The following is a 24,141-nucleotide window of genomic DNA, read 5'->3' as shown; positions in this document are numbered from 1 at the left end:
TATGGTGGGCCCCATCTATCATTCTCCAGAGTATAGTGCTCCCCAAAAATTGCTGTCCCAACATTGAAAACAATCAAATAAGTCTCCTCGCTAGGGAATCCCTGTACTTGTCTGGACAGGTGCTGTAGCTTGCTTAACAGCTCGCCAGCCGTTCTCACGCCCAGTATGGATTGCACGTGATTGCACAAAGGTTAGAAAGGGTACCGTATCCCTGGATAACATGTATGGATAGCGTACACATTCAAAATATATGTCTCAGGAGGCAGGCTCTGACGGTGTCAGGCCCAGTATGGATTGCACGTGATTGCACGAAGGTTAGAAAGGGTACCGTATCCCTGGATAACATGTATGGATAGCGTACACATTCAAAATATATGTCTCAGGAGGCAGGCTCAGACGGTGTCAGGCACAGTATGGATTGCACGTGATTGCACAAAGGTTAGAAAGGGTACCGTATCCCCGGATAACATGTATGGATAGCGTACACATTCAAAATATATGTCTCAGGAGGCAGGCTCAGACGGTGTTAGGCCCAGTATGGATTGCACGTGACTGCACAAAGGTTAGAAAGGGTACCGTATCCCCGGATAACATGTATGGATAGCGTACACATTCAAAATATATGTCTCAGGAGGCAGGCTCAGACGGTGTCAGGCACAGTATGGATTTGACGGCCCAGATTACACAGCGGAGGAGCAGGGAGAGGTAAAGATTGCAAATGCTGGGGCCCTGCCCAAGCAAGGGGGGCCCACTCGTGGGCGTCGGTACTGGCACTGGGCCCCTCAGAGTACAGCGGTGTGTCTGACGGCGGGTGTGCACCACCACCGTCAGAGACACTTGATTGCACTATGAGGGACCCTGTGCCAGTGCCCGCGCCCAAGAGTCGGCCTACCCACCTGTCCAGGGCAACGGCACTCGCACGGTGTCGTGCGGTAGGTGGTGACCCCGGCCATGGGGTGGGAGGCAGCACAGTTAGGGAGTTTTAGAAAGTGGCATATGTTGATGTTGGACATTCAGCTGATGCAAAAGGCGAAATAGGTGAAGTACCAGGAAGAGGTGGACCAAAGCAAGCCATTTTTCTGTCACCCTATGTGTCATCAGGGGAAGGTGGGACAAAATCCTTGGAAACCCATGTGTGGTTCATTTTAATGAAGGTTAGATCATCCACATTTTGGGTTGACAGACGGTCCTTTTTTCTGTCAGGATTGATCCAGCTGCACTGAAGACTCTTTCCGATAGCACACTTGCAGCTGGGCAAGCGAGCTCCTGTAAGGCATATTGGGCCAATTCAGGCCAGGTGTCCAGTTTAGCGGCCCAATAGTCAAAGGGGAATGACCTGTGTGGGAGAACATCGATATGGGAGGAAAAGTAGTTTGTAACCATAGTTGACAACTGCTGTCTCCTGTCACTTTCCATCGATGCAGTATTACCAGTTGTGTGAGCGGTATTTGAAAAATCAGTCCACAACATTGTCATGAAACCCCTGTCTCCAACACCACTTCTGCTGTGTGCACCACGAACACCTCTGCCAAGCTGCCCCCGGCTCGTACGGCTCGTGTGAGAACCATCACCGCTGCTGTGTGCTGGGAATGCCTCAAGCAACCGATTTACCAGAGTTGCTTGTTTATTAGCCAATATTAGGTCAAGGTTCTCCTGTGGCATGATGTTTTGTAATTTGCCTTTATAGCGTGGATCCAGGATGCTGGCCAACCAGTAGTCGTCATCGTTCATCATTTTGGCAATGCGGGGGTCCCTTTTTAGGATCCGCAAGGCATAATCTGACATGTGGGCCAATGTTCCCAGTGTCAATGATGCACTGCGAGTGCTGGGTGGAGGAGCACTTTCTGGCAAATCCACATCCCTCCAGTCACGCACAAACCCTGTACCAGACCTTGCCACGCCAACATTTTCACTTGCCCCACGAGATGCATCCTCCTCCCCTAAGTAATCATCCCCATCATCCTCCTCCTCCTCCTCTTCTTCCTCCACCTCGTCCAGGAGAGGTCCCTGAGCAGACAATGGCTGAATGTCATCAAGGATTCCCTCCTCCTCTTCCTCCTCATCAACATTGGCTGCAGACGCCTGCTCCTTAAGGTGCGTCAAAGTTTGCATGAGCAGACGCATAAGTGGGATGCTCATGCTTAGGATGGCGTCGTCTGCGCTTACCAGCCGTGTGCATTCCTCAAAACACTGAAGGACTTTACAAAGGTCTTTCAGCTTCGAACACTGCACGCCTGTCAACTCCATGTCTGCTCTCAAAGTGCCTGGCCGTGTATCCTCACACAAATGCATTATGGCCTGCCTCTGCTCGCACAGCCGCTCCACCATGTGCAGGGTGGAGTTCCACCTTGTTGCAATGTCGATAATGAGGCGGTGGTTGGGAAGGTGAAGCAATCGCTGCAGCTTCTGCATACGAACGGAGTGTACAGGCGACCGGCGGATGTGCGCGCACAGTCTTCGCACCTTCTGGAGCAGGGCTGTTAACTCCGGATAATTTTTGAGGAAGCACGGCACCACCAGGTTCAAGGTGTGAGCCAAGCAAGGTATGTGGCTGAGTTTTGAAAGGGCTATGGCTGCCACAAAATTACGGCCGTTATCACTAACTACCTTGCCTGCCTCAAGATGTACACTGCCCAGCCATGACTCAGTTTGTCGCTTCAAGTACTTGGCCAGCACCTCGGCGGTGTGTCTGTCGCCCAAATACATCATCTGCAACACAGCCTGCTGACGCTTTCCACTAGCTGCTCGATAGGGGGACACATCGTGTGCAACAGTGGCAGCTGCAGATGGAGTGCTCGTACGACTGCGCTCTGTGGACGAGCTTTCGCTTCTGGAGGAGGAGGAGGAGGAGGGTCGAACGCCTACAGCCAACTGTTTCCTATACCGTGGGCTAGGCAGCACTGTCCCACCACCGCTGTCCCCTGTGGACCCTGCATCCACCACATTAACCCAGTGCGCAGTGATGGACACGTAACGGCCCTGGCCATGCCGACTGGACCATGCATCAGTTGTGAGGCGCACCTTTCTGCTCACTGACTGCTTGAGTGCATGGACAATGCGGTCTTTCACATGATGTGGAGGGCTGGGATGGCTTTGCGAGAGAAGAAGTGGCGACTGGGTAGGTCATAGCGTGGTATTGCATAGGCCATGAGTTCGCGGAAAGCTGTGCTTTCCACCAAACGAAAGGGCATCATCTCAAACGAGATTAGTTTGGCAATGTGGGCGTTCAAACCCAGTGTACGCGGATGAGAGACTGAGTACTTTCTTGACCTACTCATAGTGTCTGGGAGGGTGAGCTGGACTTGAGAGCTGCATATGGTGGAAGTAGCGGTGGACAGGGCGGACTGAGAGAGGGTTGATGATGGTGATGGAGTTGGTGTTCTTTCTGATGGCCTAGAATCAGTCTTTCATTGATATAACAGTGGGATTCCCTGACTGCTGTGGTCTTGCAACGACACCTCAACATTTGCTGCTGTGCTAACCGGTGGGCTTACAGTGGGGGAAACAATGTAGTGTTGCTGACTACCTTCGTTGTGATCAGTTGCACATGTGGCACTTGAGGTTTGGTGTTTTGTCCACGCTTGCAAGTGCATGCTGGTTAAATGTCTAAGCATGCAACTGGTATTCAAATTTTTCAGATTTTTCCCTCGGCTAAAGGTCTTTGCGCACTTCTTACAGATAACCTTGGCCTGATCATGAGGATTTTGTTCAAAAAAGTGCCACACTGCACTCTTCCTACTTTGGCAGACATTTTGCGGCCTAGCACGCTGTGATCTTTTGACCCTCTGGACAAGCTGTCCAGCAACTCTTTTGATGTTTGGAACCTGTCTTTGGAGTGCTCCGGGCCTGCCAGTTAACAGCTGTTGCGATGTCGATGTCTGCTGTGGATGCTCCTCATCTGAGCTATTGGAAGCAGCACCCTCTTCCCCCAATGGATGCCAATCTGGGTCAACAACTGGGTCATCCATCACCTCCTCTTCTATGTCATGTGCACCTTTCTCTGTGTCACCGTGTATGGTGGTATAGTGTGCGGGAAGGGGCACCTGAGTCTCATCAGGGTCAAAATCTGGCTCTGTACACTGCGAGGACAATGTAGTGCTCTGAGTGAATGTACCAGCAGAATCATCCATCAGCGGCTGTGCATCAGTGCACTCCATGTCAGATTCATCTTGGCCTGGGTAATTCACCATTTCACTTGATAATCCAGGCATGGTATGTGAAAACAGCTCCATGGAGTAATCAGTAGTATGGCCTGCGTCATCCTTCAATCTTGGTTGGGGTGAAGGACACAAGGAAAGGTGTGGTTCATGAACATGAGCCTCCAATGATGACTCAGTGCTTTTACTTTTTACAACTGAAGAAGAAGAGGCGATAGAGCTGGAGGCTGAGTCAGCAATGTAAGACAAAACTTTTTCCTGATGCTCTGCCTTTAAAAGCGGTTTGCCAACTCCTAGAAAACTAAGCGTTCGAGGCCTTATGTAGCCAGACGATGACGCAGGGTCAGCACCTCCTGCATTCGGTCCTATTTTGCTCTTGCCACTACCATCAGATCCACCACCAACACCATCATTACCAGCTGCCAACCCCCGCCCAATTCCACGGCCTCTTCCACCAGCCTTCCTCATTTTTGGTAGAAATGTAGACAAAATCCAACAAACTATATAGTAATGTAAAACAAGGTACAAGGTGTCTATAGGACAGGGGAGATTTAGAATTTCTGCACACACTTGTGGACAGTGGACACTTTTGGATTGTGTGAGGCCCACTGATATCTGAGCGCTATGTGACAGGCTCGATGGCACAGCTGCCTGTGACCAAAGTGACGAGAGGATAATGGAGATTTTGAATCTCTGCGCACACTTTTGGACACTGGACACTTGTGGATTGTGTGAGGCCCACTGATATCTGAGCGCTATGTGACAGGCTCGATGGCACAGCTGCCTGTGACCAAAGTGACGAGAGGATAATGGAGATTTTGAATCTCTGCGCACACTTTTGGACACTGGACACTTGTGGATTGTGTGAGGCCCACTGATATCTGAGCGCTATGTGACACGCTCGATGGCACAGCTGCCTGTGACCAAAGTGACGAGAGGATAATGGAGATTTTGAATCTCTGCGCACACTTTTGGACACTGGACACTTGTGGATTGTGTGAGGCCCACTGATATCTGAGCGCTATGTGACACGCTCGATGGCACAGCTGCCTGTGACCAAAGTGACGAGAGGATAATGGAGATTTTGAATCTCTGCGCACACTTTTGGACACTGGACACTTGTGGATTGTGTGAGGCCCACTGATATCTGAGCGCTATGTGACAGGCTCGATGGCACAGCTGTGACCAAAGTGACGAGAGGATAATGGAGATTTTGAATCTCTGCGCACACTTTTGGACACTGGACACTTGTGGATTGTGTGAGGCCCACTGATATCTGAGCGCTATGTGACAGGCTCGATGGCACAGCTGCCTGTGACCAAAGTGACGAGAGGATAATGGAGATTTTGAATCTCTGCGCACACTTTTGGACACTGGACACTTGTGGATTGTGTGAGGCCCACTGATATCTGAGCGCTATGTGACAGGCTCGATGGCACAGCTGAGACCAAAGTGACGAGAGGATAATGGAGATTTTGAATCTCTGCGCACACTTTTGGACACTGGACACTTGTGGATTGTGTGAGGCCCACTGATATCTGAGCGCTATGTGACAGGCTCGATGGCACAGCTGCCTGTGACAAAAGTGACGAGAGGATAATGGAGATTTTGAATCTCTGCGCACACTTTTGGACACTGGACACTTGTGGATTGTGTGAGGCCCACTGATATCTGAGCGCTATGTGACAGGCTCGATGGCACAGCTGTGACCAAAGTGACGAGAGGATAATGGAGATTTTGAATCTCTGTGCACACTTTTGGACACTGGACACTTGTGGATTGTGTGAGGCCCACTGATATCTGAGCGCTATGTGACACGCTCGATGGCACAGCTGCCTGTGACCAAAGTGACGAGAGGATAATGGAGATTTTGAATCTCTGCGCACACTTTTGGACACTGGACACTTGTGGATTGTGTGAGGCCCACTGATATCTGAGCGCTATGTGACAGGCTGGATGGCACAGCTGCCTGTGACAAAAGTGACGAGAGGATAATGGAGATTTTGAATCTCTGCGCACACTTTTGGACACTGGACACTTGTGGATTGTGTGAGGCCCACTGATATCTGAGCGCTATGTGACAGGCTCGATGGCACAGCTGTGACCAAAGTGACGAGAGGATAATGGAGATTTTGAATCTCTGCGCACACTTTTGGACACTGGACACTTGTGGATTGTGTGAGGCCCACTGATATCTGAGCGCTATGTGACACGCTCGATGGCACAGCTGCCTGTGACCAAAGTGACGAGAGGATAATGGAGATTTTGAATCTCTGCGCACACTTTTGGACACTGGACACTTGTGGATTGTGTGAGGCCCACTGATATCTGAGCGCTATGTGACACGCTCGATGGCACAGCTGCCTGTGACCAAAGTGACGAGAGGATAATGGAGATTTTGAATCTCTGCGCACACTTTTGGACACTGGACACTTGTGGATTGTGTGAGGCCCACTGATATCTGAGCGCTATGTGACACGCTCGATGGCACAGCTGCCTGTGACCAAAGTGACGAGAGGATAATGGAGATTTTGAATCTCTGCGCACACTTTTGGACACTGGACACTTGTGGATTGTGTGAGGCCCACTGATATCTGAGCGCTATGTGACAGGCTCGATAGCACAGCTGTGACAAAAGTGACTAGAGGATAAGGGAGATTGGATTGCTTTTAAAAAAGCAGTTTGCGGAGCAGTGGGTAAACAGCAATGCCAGCGTGTCAGGAAGCCTTAAAAGGCAGCCCAACAACCAACACCACTGATACACCACAATATAGCCTCCCCTTGCACTGCACACACAGTGACTTGTGTGTTGTGCAGGCCAAATCGCTAGCAGCAGAAGCAGTTTTTTTGTCTTCTTCCCTGCCTAACGCTCTCCCTACAGAATCAGCAGCAACCTCTCCCTATACTAAGATCGGCAGAAGTAAGATGGCGGTCGGCGTGCACGCCCTTTTATACCCCCTGTGACACCCACCAAAGCAAGCCAATCACTTGCATGCCCTTCTGAAAGATGGTGGTGACCCGTGCCTAGGTCATCACGTTGCCCACAGTGTCCGTGGATCCTGATTGGCTGAAAAAGAGCGCAAAACAAACTTTTGAAACACGACTTTGGCGCGTAAGTCGCCGACCTCGTGGCCGACCTCATCCTAGGGTCGGGTTTCGTTTCATGAAACCCGACTTTGCCAAAAGTCGGCGACTTTTGAATTTTTTCGACCCGTTTCGCTCAACTCTACTTATGAGGAAAGGTTGCAGGATTTGGGAATGTTTAGTTTGCAAAAGAGAAGACTGAGAGGAGACTTAATAGCTGTCTACAAATATCTAAAGGGCTGTCACATTGTAGAAGGATCACCTTTATTCTCATTTGCACAAGGAAAGACTAGAAGCAATGGGATGAAACTGAATGGGAGGAGACACAGATTAGATATTAGAAAAAACTTTTTGACAGTTAGAGTGATCAATGAGTGGAACAGGCTGCCACGAGAAGTGGTGAGTTCTCCTTCAATAGAAGTCTTCAAACACAGGCTGGACAGACATCTGACTGGAATGATTTAGCGAATCCTGCTTTGAGCAGGGGGTTGGACCAGATGGCCCAGGAGGTCCCTTCCAACTCTACGATTCTATGATTCTATAATCATTTTGCTCAACTTTATAATTAAGAATAATACACCCACCGAACCATAGCTTAAAGCTAATTTTTCAGCATGTGAGATGTATGAAAGACAGCTCTGATCTCCTGATCTAACCTACTGTATGTGTCAGTGTGGGGGGGAGGAGCAGTGCAGTTGAGTTGTGTCACAAATCTTTTTATCAGCTTCTCCTCTCATAGCACTATTAGCTCTGCTGTACTGATCCCTGCCTGTCCAGTGACGTGTCAATGTTATGTTAATGCTTGTTATGCTCTCATTTTACTCATTCTACAGTGAGATCAGAGCAGGCTTTCATTACATTTCACACAGGAGCAGTCCAGAACAGGTAGATTACCTATGAGTCAGACATAATAATCTCACTGTAGATTGATTACGAGTAGAGATGAGCGACTTTGCCATTTTTAGGGTCGAGTCGGGTTTCATGAAACCCGACTTTCTCAAAAGTCTAGTTGAACTAAATCGGCCGACTATCGGGAAAAGTCGAAGGTCCAACTGAAACACGAAACCCAATGCAAGTCAATGGGGATGCAAAGTCGGCAGGGAGTGGAGGACAGTAAAGGGCGTGAAATCTCTCTCTCGCTCTCTCTCTCGCCCGGGAGCTGCACATGTCATCTCGTTGTCCACAGTGTACGTCCTTGCTCAGTGGCTGAAGAAAGTCACGTGCAAGCATTCTGGGAAATCCGACTTTGGCGCTCGTTTTGCCGACCGCATGGCCGACTTCACCCTGTTGTCGGGTTCCGGTCGGCGAAACCCAACTTTGCCATAAGTCGCCGACTTATGAATCTGGCCGACCTGTTTTGCTCAACTCTAATTACAAGTTTCCTCAGCACAACACACATAAGAGTGATTACTGACACATTCAATTATAAGGAAAAAAAAGAATTGCAATGTGACACAGGTAATTTGAGCTGCACTGCATCTCCTCCCCTCACTGACTCATGCAGGAGGTTACACCAGGAGATCAGAGCTGTATCATTACATCTCACACACTGAGATACCTGCTTTAGATTATGGTGTGGGAGTTTTCTTCTTTCCTTTAAGGCCCTTTTACATTTAGCGATGCACCAGTGATCCGACCAGCGATACGACCTGGTCAGGATCGCTGGTGCATCGCTAAATGATCGCTAGTGAGCTTTCACACAGAAAGATCTCACAGCGATGCAGCAGCGACACAGCGCACGATACCTTTCACACACAGCGATCCTGACGTCCTCCCGCCCACGTCCAGCGTCGCTCGTCTCACACAGCAGGAAGCCCAGCAGGAAGCAGACGACGAAAAATGGAGCCGCCCGATCTCACGCGATCAGCGATGGACAGCGGGGGAGCCGGCCGGAGGTAAGTATCACACATAGCGATATTGCTAGCAATATCGCTATAACGTCACAATATCAGTGACGTTTTAGCGATATTGCTAGCGATATCGCTATGTGTAAAACCCCCTTAAGGATTGCTTCCCTGATTGCTCAGCTACATACAGGGAGATGCACACCCCCCCAGTGAAAACTGAATGATAACACCCACTTCTTGGACTTAAAATAAGTTAACTCATTAAGTGCCCAATATCTTGAGTGCTAAAATCTCAGCAACGGAAATGAAATTTAAAAAAAAATGTTTAATTCCTGTATGCAGCCACTACTGCATGTGTCCATATCAACATAAATAATTTTGGGAGAGGTACTCTTAAAGAGCACAGTCGATTTTCATTCTGGTGTTTTCATTTTCTTCTCTCCCTTTTCAAATAACCATAACTTTTTTATTGTTGCACTGAAATAGACGTATGAGGGCTTGTTTTTTGTGAGATTGGTTGTAATTTTGATTGAAATAATTTATTTTACCATGCACAGTAAAAAAAATTGGTTAGATGGTGATAAAAAAATAGCAAAAAAGTGTATTAAGATGGCAGAAAAATGCAATTCATATCTGACAATATAATTCTACAAGTCATTACAATTACAAATGTATCAAACATGTACAGATCTGGCAAAAATTAAGAGACCACTTCCAAATGTTCAGTTTGTCTGATTTTTCTCTTTATAGGTATATTAGCTTTATAGATATAAGAGCCCGATGCTGCCTGGGCATAGTAACTAACTACGGTTAGTTATAACAAATTATAATGATTATAGATAGATAGATATAGATAGATAGATACATAGAGATACATATATATATATATAAAGCTGAGTGTAGAACTCCGCCCACTCCGCATAGCCACATGCACTATAATATCCCACATCATCCCATCAGCCAGAGCTACCGGACAATAACCCCTAATATCCCACATCGTCCCATCAGCCAGAGCCACCAGACTACTACTTCTAATATCCCACATCATCCCGTCAGCCAGGGCCACCAGACTACTACCCCTAATATCCCACATCATCCAGTCAGCCAGAGCCACCGGACAACTACCACTAATATCCCACATTGTCCCGTCAGCCAGAGCCACCGGACTACTACCTCTAATATCCCATATTGTCCCATCAGCCAGAGCCACCGGACTACTACCCCTAATATCCCACATCGTCCCATCAGCAAGAGCCACCGGACGACTACCCCTAATATCCCACATCATCCCGTCAGCCTGGGGTCAGAACCAGAGCGCTAAGTGGAACGGTCCTAACTTCCATACCGGGGATCCCTTTAAGAGAGCCTGGGATCAGAACCAGAGCGCTGAGTGGATTTGCCCTGACCTGACTTGCATGCCAATGATCCTTTTAATAGAACCCTGGGGTCAGAATCAGAGCGCTGAGGGATTTGCCCTAACTTCCATACAGGAGATCCCTTTAAGAGAGGCCTGGGGTCAGAACCAGAGCACTGAGTGGATTTGCCCTGACTTCCATACCAATGATCCCTATAATAGAAGCCTGGGGTGAGAATCAGAGCGCTGAGGGATTTACCATAACTTCCATACTGGAGATCCCTTTAAGAGAGGCCTGGGGTCAGTACCAAAGCACAGAGTGGATTTGCCCTCACTTCCATACTGGGTATCCCTTTAAGAGAGCCTGGGATCAGAGCCAGAGCGCTGAGGGATTTACCATAACTTCCATACCAGAGATCCCTTTAAGAAAGTCATGGGGTCAGTACCAAAGCGCAGAGTGGATTTCCCCTAAATTCCATACCAATGATCCCTTTAAGAGAAACTGGGGTCAGAACCTCAGAACTTAGTGGAACGGTCCTAACTTCCATACCGGAGATCCCTTTAAGAGAGACCTGACATCAAAACCAAAGCGCTGGATGGATTTGTTCTGACTTCCATACCAATGATCCCTTTAAGAGGGAAGATGTGCCTATATGATGGAGAATGTGTGATGTATATATGGGCACAGGAGGGGGGGATTCATTTCTGTCATGTGCTCTCTGCTCCTTCTAGGGGGGCAGACAATGGCTGGGAGCTTATGTTCCCAGTGATGCTAGATTTTTCCCACCATGTCAGTATCTGCTGAGGTGTTGTCAAGTGGGAAAACTTGCTCATAGCCACCAATCACAGCTCAGCTTCTTTTAACCAGCTCTGGTGAAATGAGAGATGCTTAGTGATTGGTTGCAAGGAAAACTGTTGCTCATAGCAACCAATCATAGCTCAGCTTCCTTTGAACAGCTATGTTGAAATGAAAGATGATTCGTGATTGGTTGGTGATACACGCACACACACACACACACACACACACACACACACACACACACACACACACACACACACACACACACACACACACACATATTCAGTTTTATATAGAGAGATTTTTGATTAAAATGTAAATTGTCTTTTTAGTCTACAAACTTCTGACAAGTTACAACATGTCTCTGAATTTCCAAGCAATAAATTTTGTTCTTTTTTTCTGAAAAGGAGAAATAGTCAAAATTAAAAAAAAAAAAAAAAAAAAATCCCAGTGCTTTCAAACCTCAAATAATGCAAACAAAAGTTCATAATCATTTAGAAACAGCAATACTAATGTTTTAACTAGGAAGAGTTCAGAAATCAATATTTTGTAGAATAGCCATGATTTTTAAAAACAGCTTTCATGCTTATTGGCATGCTTTCCACCAGTCTTTCACACAGCTACTGGTGCAAAAATTTAAGCATTTTTTCTTTGATGGCTTGTGACTATCCATCATCCTCTTGATTACATTCCAGAGGTTTTCAGCAGGGTTTAGGTCTGGAGAATGGGCTGCCCATGACAGGGTTCTGATGTGGTGGTGGTCTCTTAATTCTTGCCAGAGCTGTGTGTATATATATATATATATATATATATATATACTGTATATATATATACACAGTATATACAGTAGGTGCTTCTCACAAAATTAGAATATCATCAAAAAGTTAAATCATTTCAATTCTTCAACACAAAAATTGAAACTCATATATATAGTCAATACAAACAGGGTGATCTATTTCTAGTGTTTACTTCTGTTAATGTTGATGATTAAACACCCAAAAGTCATTATCTCACTAAATTAGAATATTTTATAACACCAGCTTGAGAAATGATTTTAAAATCTGAATTTTTGGCTACTGAAATGTATGTTCAGCAAATACACTCAATACTTGGTCGGGGCTACTTTTTCATCAATTACTGCATCATTGCGGTGTGGCATGAAAGCGTTCATCCTGTGGCACTGCTGAGGTGCCACAATTTACATTTTACTCAAAAATATACCTATAAAGAGAAAAATCAGACAAACTGAACATTTGGAAGTGGTCTCTTAATTTTTGACAGATCTGTGTGTGTGTGTGTGTGTGTATATATATATATATAATTTATTATTAATATCTGTATGTATATGTGAGTATATATATATTTATATATAATAGAGAGAGATTTTTTTTACATGTCTTCATGTTAACTGGGGAAAATGAATGCATTTAGAGGTTTTTCATTTTTTCAGATTTTTTAAAACTTTTTTTTTAAACAATTTACATTAATTATTAGTTCCCTTAGAGGACTTGAGCCTGTGAGCATTTGAACATTTGCAATATATACCGCAATACTGCAGAAATTCTTAATATATTAAAAATTATGGTCTCCTATGACACCCAGCCACAGACTGGACAACAAAAGAGAGATCAATATACTGGCACTGAGATCTTCATTCAGCCCCATGAGTCATAGAAGCCCATCAGTTCCCTGCAGTCTTTTTTAGGTGGGAAGAGTAGGGTGGATGGACACCCGAGCTAATCCCTGGACTGGATCATGGTATGTAAATGCACTGACAGTGGTAAACAACAGCAGAGACCTGTAAGTGTATAAAACCTAAAAAAATAGAGTAAGGCCGGGTTCCCTGCGTACCCAATGTTAAAGATAGATACGCAGGATGACACAGGATGCATGCGGAAGTAGGCGGAGCGTAGGCGGAGCTTAAGGAAAAAAGTATGCAGCTCTATGCAGACCAGTCAAACGCTAATGTGAACCCGGCCTAACTGTGGTGTTTCTGCTGCAACAAAGACATAACGTCAAGAGTATTTTGCTACTGATGCAAACAGAAGTTTATTGTCCTCATCGCTTATTATGAAGTCCATCTGGGTTCTATTTTTGTCAGTTTTTTTGAAGAGGAAAAAAATCCATCCAAAACCTGTGTCTTTTCCATTCTAAAAACTGACACCTAATGGACACAATTATATCCAATGGGCCCCTCTGCTCCTATTTGCATCGATTATGCAACTGATCAATTTTGCATATGAAATCAGTTTGTCTTTTCATCAAAACAGAACAGATAAAAAGTGTCTTAGCTGCACAAGTTCAAAACTCCCCCGGATCAGATCTGTTATTTATTTATTGTGCTTTCTTACATAGTGCCATCATATTCCACAACACAATGCTTTATAGACATTATCATCACAGTCCCCATTGGGGCTCACAATCAATTTGCCTATTGGTATATCTTAGGAGGAAATAAGAGAACATCCAATCAAACATAGGCAGACCATACAAACTTTTAGCAGATCTTTTCCTTGGTGGGATTTGAACCACAGACCCCAGTGCTGTAAAGCAGCAGAACTAACCACTGAGCCATCATGCCCTTAAGCTGCACCTTGAAATATGTATCATTTTCCATCCTTTTGTCTTTGTAACAGGCTGTGTGTTGTTGGAAGGGGCATGGGCATATGTGCCTTCCAATGACAAGTCTGATTTTCTGTCTCGGTCCAGCCTTGGGTACACTTTAACCCTTCTTATCTCATGTGAGGGGGAGTCTGCACTATACCTGATCAACTAAGTGTTAGCCCTGGTTATAGTTGTTGCTAGAACTGATGGTTTAAATGGATAGCATTGGGCCTATCAAATGCCTCAAGGGTTGTCTAATATAAATCACTGTTAGTGCATACCTTAGGTCCTAAGGCTTAGGAGGTATGCCATAACAGCTTCCTGTGCATTTTACATATATAAACATTAATGAATTAAAATAGGCATTCCAATTCAAAAATAGTTAAAAAGCTTAAGTCCTTTCTGGAATAAAAATTAATTAAATTTTAATGAAAGCAATTATTTTTAATTTAAACTTTTTTGTGAAGTAAAAGTAATAAAACAAAATGGGACTGAGGCATCAAAGTGCCTGTGCAATAAACCCTTTTACGACGTTTGGCGTGTATTTATACATCAAAGGTCGTGTCCCCACACTCCATGCGGGCTCCGGGGCTGATCCCGCATGTTTTCTGGCACATGACAGCTGATCTGATCAGTTGTCATGAGCCCCTAACAGTCGCGGATAGAATCGCGATCCACCCACAGCTGTTATGTTAAACATTTGACAGCGGCATTTAACATGATTGCGGGAGAAAGGCGTCACAAACCTTGCCTGTGTCACATGACTGTGGGTCAACAATGGCCGGCGCTCAGAGCAGATGATCATCTTCGCGTCTAATCTCCCATGGGCACTATTGAAGCCAGTGAAAAGTGAAAAAAGTGTTTTTAAAAATATTTTAAAAATTACAAAAATATAAAAGTTTATATCACCCCCATCCAATATAAAACAGTAACAAAAATAAAAAATACACATATTTGGTACCGTTGAGTTCAGAAATGCTCGATCTATCAAAATCTAAAAATCTTAATCCGATCAGTAAATGGCGTAACAAGAAAAAAGTGAAAACACCAGAATTACGTTGTTTTGATAGCAAAACATTGCAATAAAATGCAATAATGGGTTATTAAAACATTGTATCTACACCAGTATGGTATCAATAAAAATGTAAGCTCAGCGCACAAAGCAATAAATTCACACCCATACCCAGATCCTTTTTTTGCAAGCTTTGGATTTTTTTTCACCACTTAAATAAAAAAGAACCTATACATGTTTGATATCTTTGAACTCATAATGACTTGGAGAATCATAATGGCAGGTCACTTTTAGCATTTAGTGAACATGGCAAAAAAAAGAACCAAAAAACAATTGTGGAGTTGCACTTTTTTGCAATTTCACCCCACATAGAATTTGTTTCCCATTTTCCAGTACACGATATGGTAAAACCAATGGTGTAGTTCAAAAGTACAACTCAGCTAGCAAAAAACAAGCCCTCATTCATTCTGCCATACTGACCAGAAAATGCAAAAACTGAAAACCCCAAGGTTGTTGAGGGTTGAGTTTAAACTGGTATAAAACACCAGAGAGTCACCAAATGTTGTAATACAGCCTGACAGTTTTACATAATAAATTTCCCATGTAGTAGTGTGACATCTTAGTACCCATCTATTTCTGATGCACTCCTTGTTAGATATAATTTTTACCCTGAAGCATTAATCATACTCTGTGAGGTTACAATCAGTCTTTAGGCCCTAATCACCTCTGATACTCTCACCAATGACTGACCAGTGCCAAGATGAGAGGTTTCTTCCTGGTGGTACCAGGTACTAGGTCCCTGATGGTCCAGTGATATATAGTAATCATTTTTATCTACAACAGGCAGCTTGTTCAGTAAATATATGGTTCCTGATGATCAGTTATAAAGTTAGCATCGAGCCCCTAAATGGCATTCGGTGGAACAGTTAAAGTTTTACATTTAAAGGTTAAAAGACACTTTCATATGTATCTCATAGTGATGTCATGAAAACCATGACATCATTTGTGTTCCAAAAGTCTCTTTATTTGGAGAGATTACAATGTATTTTATAATCAATGCAATCAAGTGATATTTGTAAAAATTGGTGGTTTAGGGGTCAGTTTGTCTAAAATGTAGCCTAATTATTAAAAAACCAAACCTTAGTGGTATCATCACATTAAAGTCTTGGATTAATTATATTTCCTGGATTTTCTGTTCAAATATGTTTGATGTACTACGGAGCTGATGTGTCCTGCTCCTGCCATCATATTCGTGTAAGAAATCTCCCATCTATTAAAGGCTCTGTCTGAGATTTTTGTTATTTTTTACTATGGGGTAAAGAACTTACAGGTAGGTAACTGATCTCTGCTAGCTCAAAGCGATCACAGACCATTCCTGTTGGCAATTCTCTTGCTTCCAGAGACATCACATTGCGTAGATGCTAGAGTAATAGCTTCTTCTTTTCTGCTCTCTGATGGAGTGTCACTGTCAATATCATTCTGACAGAGACCTGGCTCCCTGCTGCAAGAAGATGGCTGTCAATCAGCATGACATCGGCAGTGACACTCCATCGACATAGGAGACCAGAAAAGATCAAATTGCTCTTTTGATATGAGGTGAAATGAAGCAGGAGGGTCACTGCCTGAGAAAAGAGATAGCATCACCCGTCAGAACAACGACCTGCCTGTATGTTCTTTGCTCCATAGAAAAATTGATGGTTCTGTAGATTAGGTATTTTCTTTAAAAAAGCGCTCCCATTTTTATAATTGCAATAATCATATTATATAGCACTGTGTACTGACATTTGCCCATTTTGCTATCTACCCAGTTAATTCTTCTCTTTTCTCTGCTTTATATAGACATAGGAAGTCTCTTATTCCCTGCATAAATCATTATCCTCTTCAACTCCTGACCCAGCTGCCTCTCTACTCCCTCTACCAGGGATTTTGCAGTGACTTACGAGTCATAAAAATTGTCCTCTTGTTTCTAAAATTGGTTAAATAACAAGTGTTTTTATAAATGTGGCGCTACTTGCTGCAAAATGTGCAAGCATGCACAAATATCCAAGGAATTTAATAACAGTGAAAACACTCTAAAATTTAGAATTAACAGTTATATAAATTTTAACTCTAAAAATGTAGTGCATAAAATTAATTGTGATGCCTGTAATTTGTCTTATGTTGGTTGTACGACCAGACAACTTAAAATACTCATAAGAGAGCACTTACAGTATATGACATTACAAATACTGCTAATTTCGGAAGGAATGCTTCGGCGGCTTCCAGACATTTTATAGAATGTCATGCTAGGAGTACGATTCATTTTAAAATACAAGGAATAGAACAGGTTAAAATGTTTTCTCGAGGGGGAGATTTGAGACGGCGGCATCTCAACCGAGAGGCTTTTTGGATTTATAATCTAAACACAAGATATCCAATTGGTCTAAATAAAAGACATGATCTGATGTTGCACTACTATTAATGGTTTTAATTATTCTTGCGATGTATGTTACATTTTGTTTGCGCAGGACCTGAACTAGGTATCATGTGATGTATTGCATGTTTCCTATTGGCTAGTCTTGCATATATAGTTCAGTTCCATTAGAGACTAGGTATGGCTTTGATAAAGACCGTAACAGGTCGAAACGCGTAGCCTTTGCGCTACCTGAGTCAGGTGTGATCACATGGAGAACTTCATTATGTGGTATTTTATTCTAATTCAATAAAAAGAATATTTTTATGCAGCTGGAGCGATCCTTTTTCTCTCTTGTTTCGACACAGAGCTTAGAAAGATTCAGCTAGTCAAGTTTTTTTATCACGTGATGTAATAGACCTAAAGGAAAGGAGAAGAATTAATTGAATAGAAAGGCAAAATGAGCAACTGTAAGAACACAGTGCTATGTAATATGATTGCAATATATGATATATAGGATAACAATTTTGATGGGAGTGCTTCGTTAAAGGGGTTGTCCACTACTAGGACAGCCATTTCTTAAACTAAAAGTTCTGCCCCAATAAAATAATAAAGCCTATACTCACTTCCCATGCCAGCTCCGTTCCAGCAGTTTTGGCACGCCCTCTCCCCGGGGCTGTGGTGCAGTGTTGTGACATGTGACGCTGGCGCCCAATTTGCTTTGGACAAGCTGAACATAAAAAGTATGTCCGGGCTATAGCTCATCTGGGACTTCAGCTTCATGTACAGTCTGTCCAAAGGTGGAGACAGTGACACCAGCGCTGATTGGTCTCTGTGCACCACGTGTCACTCCACCACATCACAGCCCCGGGACCCCGAGTGCTAACACGATTGGAACAGACCTGGCAGGAGACGTGAGTATAGGCTTTATTTTTTTATTGAGGCAGAACATTTAGTTTAAGAAATGGTTGTCCTAGTAGTGGACAACCCCTTTAACCCATACACTGATGTTAGATGTTATCTCTTTTTATAGACTGTAATTATAAGTATACAGTGGGGAAAAAAAGTATTTAGTCAGTCAGCAATAGTGCAAGTTCCACCACTTAAAAAGATGAGAGGCGTCTGTAATTTACATCATAGGTAGACCTCAACTATGGGAGACAAACTGAGAAAAAAAAATCCAGAAAATCACATTGTCTGTTTTTTTTTCATTTTATTTGCATATTATGGTGGAAAATAAGTATTTGGTCAGAAACAAAATTTCATCTCAATACTTTGTGATATATCCTTTGTTGGCAATGACAGAGGTCAAACGTTTTCTGTAAGTCTTCACAAGGTTGCCACACACTGTTGTTGGTATGTTGGCCCATTCCTCCATGCAGATCTCCTCTAGAGCAGTGATGTTTTTGGCTTTTCGCTTGGCAACACGGACTTTCAACTCCCTCCAAAGGTTTTCTATAGGGTTGAGATCTGGAGACTGGCTAGGCCACTCCAGGACCTTGAAATGCTTCTTACGAAGCCACTCCTTCGTTGCCCTGGCGGTGTGCTTTGGATCATTGTCATGTTGAAAGACCCAGCCACGTTTCATCTTCAATGCCCTTGCTGATGGAAGGAGGTTTGCACTCAAAATCTCACGATACATGGCCCCATTCATTCTTTCATGTACCCGGATCAGTCGTCCTGGCCCCTTTGCAGAGAAACAGCCCCAAAGCATGATGTTTCCACCACCATGCTTTACAGTAGGTATGGTGTTTGATGGATGCAACTCAGTATTCTTTTTCCTCCAAACACGACAAGTTGTGTTTCTACCAAACAGTTCCAGTTTGGTTTCATCAGACCATAGGACATTCTCCCAAAACTCCTCTGGATCATCCAAATGCTCTCTAGCAAACTTCAGACGGGCCCGGACATGTACAGGCTTAAGCAGTGGGACACGTCTGGCACTGCAGGATCTGAGTCCATGGTGGCGTAGTGTGTTCCTTATGGTAGGCCTTGTTACATTGGTCTCAGCTCTCTGCAGTTCATTCACTAGGTCCCCCCGCGTGGTTCTGGGATTTTTGCTCACCGTTCTTGTGATCATTCTGACCCCACGGGGTGGGATTTTGCGTGGAGCACCAGATCGAGGGAGATTATCAGTGGTCTTGTATGTCTTCCATTTTCTAATTATTGCTCCCACAGTTGATTTCTTCACTCCAAGCTGGTTGGCTATTGCAGATTCAGTCTTCCCAGCCTGGTGCAGGGCTACAATTTTGTTTCTGGTGTCCTTTGACAGCTCTTTGGTCTTCACCATAGTGGAGTTTGGAGTCAGACTGTTTTGAGGGTGTGCACAGGTGTCTTTTTATACTGATAACAAGTATAAACAGGTGCCATTACTACAGGTAATGAGTGGAGGAAAGAGGAGACTCTTAAAGAAGAAGTTACAGGTCTGTGAGAGCCAGAAATCTTGATTGCTTGTTTCTGACCAAATACTTATTTTCCACCATAATATGCAAATAAAATGAAAAAAAAACAGACAATGTGATTTTCTGGATTTTTTTTTCTCAGTTTGTCTCCCATAGTTGAGGTCTACCTATGATGTAAATTACAGACGCCTCTCATCTTTTTAAGTGGTGGAACTTGCACTATTGCTGACTGACTAAATACTTTTTTTCCCCACTGTATACACAATTCATCATATATTCTATCTTGTAGAATAATCTAACTAAATGCAGATACTGCTATGAATGTGACTAAATAACTCATTTCATCTTTCTATGCCTATGAGTAATTGCTTTTGCAATAATGCTTAGCTTTGAAATGTCTCCCTAGTAATTATATCTTTTTCAGCTTGGCCATTATTCCTAAAACAAAATAATTGATAAAAACAAATCAAATACAATACAGAACAAAGCCGTTATTGATCAGTTGTAATCTGTCCAAATACTAACTGCCACAATCCAGGTTTAAACAATACTGCACATTATTTTTTGTTTCTTCTACCTTTATGTGCTTCTCTTTTTATTTTTTTAGGCAACTTTGAAAATGAGTATGATGATGTCACAATCAAGATAATATTTGCTGTGGTGCAAATAATTGGATTTTTTAATTCAATTTGCAATCCTATTGTATATGCTTTTATGAATGAAAACTTTAAGAAAAACTTCCTGTCAGCTATATGTTTTTGTTTTTGTTTCATGAAAGACCGAACTTCTCCTTCAAGAAGACCTGGAAATTCAGGTATCACCTTAACGCAACAAAAAGTAAGAGAAAATACCACAAGTGAAGATACTAGGAGGGAAGCTTTCAGTGATGGAAATATTGAAGTTAATTTTTTTGATCAGCCTGTTGCCAAAAGGACCACAAAAAGACATCTTCACCTGTTCACATCAGAAGTCCCTGTCCATTCTTAACCACCAGAAGCCAAATGTTCATCTCCTAAATGCCTGTGGATAAAATGTATGTAGATAAAATATAAAACAGACTGAAAATGTTTACATTGAGCCTGAGAGCCATATAATTGAGTCCTTTATCAAAGCTCTAAATTTTATTTAAATACTTTAATATTTTAAATTATATATATGGTGACATTTTCTACTTGCAAACGATATTTATAATAATATTTAATATTCATTTTATTATAATTATTGTAAAAAGGAGTTAAATTGAAATAAAATACCAACTATTTAATTTACTTAAAAGGGAGCACTACCCAACAAACTTTGTATAAATCAATAGCACAGGCAAATATGTGAAACTTTGTAATTTATCTTGTCCGAGACATCTGCCTTCTTCTCCACTTTATTACACGAGCAATTAAAGATGGAAATATTGAGATACTGCTACCAGAGTGATGATAGTTATAATTCAAAGTGGTAAAACAATAGACCTACCTGGTGTAAGAAGGGTATCCTTGGTCACTGGACATCAATCGTTATACCAAAGAGCCAAATTTACTTTCAGGAACATCAAAACTGGAGATAGTTGTTATAAAGGCCCCTTTACATTTAGCTATGCACCAGCGATCTGACCCGGTCAGGATCGCTGGTGCATCGCTAAATGATCACTAGTGAGCTGTCACAGAGGCAGACCTCACAGCGATGCAGCAGTGACGCAGCGCACGATACTCACCTTTCACACACAGCGATCCTGACGTCCTCCCGCCCGCCTCCACGGGTCGCTCGTCGGCGCCAGCAGGAAGCCCAGCAGGAAGCGCCCGACAAGAAATGGAGCCGGAAATTCTTGCGCGATCAGCGATGGACAGCGGGGGAGCCGGTCGGAGGTAAGTATCACACATAGCGACATCGCTAGCGATATTGCTATAACGTCACAAAATTGGTGACGTTATAGCGATATCGCTAGCGATATCGCTATGTGTAAAACCCCCTTAAGCCAAATTCTAACAGGTGCTTGGTTTGGATGAGTAGCAGCATAATGATATGAAAAAGAAAATATTCAATACTTAAAGTAAGATTACAGTGCTATAAAAACTGGGTAGTTTAAAGGGGAGTTACCTTATTCTTTATCCTCCCATTCTACCCCCAAAATGTCTTACAAGGACTGTTATGACATGAAGACTAAAAAACGGCATGCTCCATTGTGCAAAAAAAAATAAAAAAATATGCAAAGCCCAAATCCTTATGGCAAAAAAAGCCAAGCTGTGTGTATGTGTGCAAAGCAGTAATCAAAGCAAAAGGTGGCTACTTTGAAGAACCTAGAATATAAGACACATTTTCAGTTGTTTCACACTTTTTTGTTAATTATATAATTCCACATGTCTTAATTCATAGTTTTGATGCCTTCAGAGTGAATCTACAATTTTCATAGTCATGAAAATAAAGAAAACTCTTTGAATGAGAAGGAGTGTCCAAACTTTTGGTCTGTACTGTATGTCTTAAAAATATTTTATTTGGAGGATTACTGGATGAGCACTAACGGTCCATAAAGGGATGAACATCTTTAACATGGATGTCAAGGCTATTTGACCCTGAAGTTGGTGAGCGATTCAGGAAGGGGGTCAGGTGATGTGTAACTACTTACCCAAACATTGGAATTAACTACTCTTGAATCCACTCAGTCTTTATGGCACTTTAGTTTTACTCATTAACTGGATATTTTCATTTTCCTATCTTTATATTTCTTTCTACATTTGTGAGCCACTTTTACTTCTCCACCTTGCATCCTGAACTCACCATCACTTCAGTTGAAACATCTCAACTCTGTTGTTCTCAGCACAAGATGTACTGCCAGCATAGTTTGGTATCAGTACGCCATAGTGTCCTATGGTGCAGAGCTTTCTAACGAGTATACACCTCACCCCAGAGCTGGATTCACTTCTACACAGCTCAGTACTGCTGCATAATTTCTTTATTGTCTCTGCTGCTTACAACCATTTTGCTACTAAACGAAAAGAGTAGGAAAACATCACTGCCTGCACTCCTATGTATGAAATACATCAGTAGCAGCTAATCTCTTTCCACTAGTTCAGAGTCATTTCAAATGATGAGATAGAGCTTACAGAAGGGAAAAAACTGAAAATGCAGGAAAGTGTTATTTCCCATGTAGACACATGACAAGTTTGTAAAAAAAAAAAAATAGCTCCATTTTCCAAGACCCATAGCATCTCCATTTTTCGGGATCTGGGACTGACTGAGGGCTTATTCTTTGCACGCCAAGCTGACGTGTTTGATGCCATATTGGGGCAGATATGATGTTTTGGTCACCTGTTGCTGAATTTTATTGCAATGTAAATGTATTTCTGGCTTTTTGACTTTTTTCTTGTTACGCCATTTGCCGATCAGACTAATTCTTTTCATATTTGATAGATCGGGTGTTTTTGAATGCAGCGATATTAAATATGTGTATTTTTATTTTTTGTTTTATTTTGAATGGGGCAGAAGGTGGGATTTTAACTTTTTTAATTTTTTTTTAATTTTTGCTTGCTTCAATTATCTCCTTAGTAGACTTGGAGCTGCAATATTATGATTGCTTGTGCTTCAGCCCTGCTATGTGTAGCAGAAATGCTCATGAGGTGGCGCTCATAGCAGGTCTGCAATGACAAGCATCCTGCAAACCCCTTGTCATGCCAACCCAGAGACTGAAAGCATTTAACATTTTAACACCCGTGGTGCCACACAGCATCTATTAGGGGCATATGATAGTTGATCAGATCAGCTGTCAAGTGCAGGAAAAGATGTGGGTTCAGTGTCAGAGCCTGCATCAAAATGGGATACATGAACTATGATGTACCTATATGTCATGAAGGGGTTAAGCTGAAAGTCAACTTTCTTCAGAAGAGTCATGGTTACAGAATTCGTATCTCAATCTTTTAGACTTTTATGACATTTGTAGATATGCAAAGAATGTCTATTTTAGGAATAGTTTTAGGATGTAATGGTTGAATAAATGATTTTCTTTCACAATATTAACAAGATGATTACAAGCACACAAAGTTACACAGTCAGAATGATGGCTGTATGTAACAGCTTGTGGTACAGTATAATACACAAGGTGTGAAATAAGTATTGAACATGTCACAAATTTTCTAAGTAAATATATTTCTAAAGGTGCTATTGACATGAAAGTCTCACCAGATGTCAGAAACAACCCATCCAATCCACACAGGCAAATAATTCAAACCACAGATGTCAATAAATTATGTGTTACTTGGATGCAAAGCAAACCCACACATGAATGCTCTCAGGATACTCTACTGTTGGCATGGCACAGGGCTCAACTTTTCTTCTCTGAAAAGCCACCCTTCCAGATGTCAGAAATACAGATGAGAGAATCTTTCAAGGTTTGGTTCAGTTTGGCTCAATTGGTGAACGTTAAAACGTTTGCCAAACATGTTCTACTAACATTTCGACAAATGTACCCGAACGCCATTAGATTCAATGGGATGCCAAGCCAAACG

The 24,141-nt window shown here is 42.9% G+C and overlaps 1 protein-coding gene across 1 annotated transcript in view; it reads left to right on the top strand.

The window, feature by feature from the left end:
* Positions 1 to 21,058, top strand: part of QRFPR (pyroglutamylated RFamide peptide receptor) — a 92,286-nt gene extending 71,228 nt beyond the window's left edge. The window contains exon 6 of the mRNA XM_073572001.1: positions 20,259 to 21,058. Within this exon, the coding sequence (XP_073428102.1) occupies positions 20,259 to 20,638 (380 nt within the window). The 3' untranslated portion in view covers positions 20,639 to 21,058. The remainder of the gene's footprint in view (positions 1 to 20,258) is intronic.
* Positions 21,059 to 24,141: the final 3,083 nt, after the last annotated feature.

The sequence above is a fragment of the Dendrobates tinctorius genome, unplaced genomic scaffold (genome assembly GCF_039654945.1).
Source record: "Dendrobates tinctorius isolate UK_male_01 unplaced genomic scaffold, ASM3965494v1 ptg000030l, whole genome shotgun sequence".
Taxonomy (NCBI): Eukaryota; Metazoa; Chordata; class Amphibia; order Anura; family Dendrobatidae; genus Dendrobates; species Dendrobates tinctorius.
The sequence above is the reverse complement of the archived record's forward strand: the minus strand, read 5'-3'. Positions and strand labels throughout refer to the sequence as shown.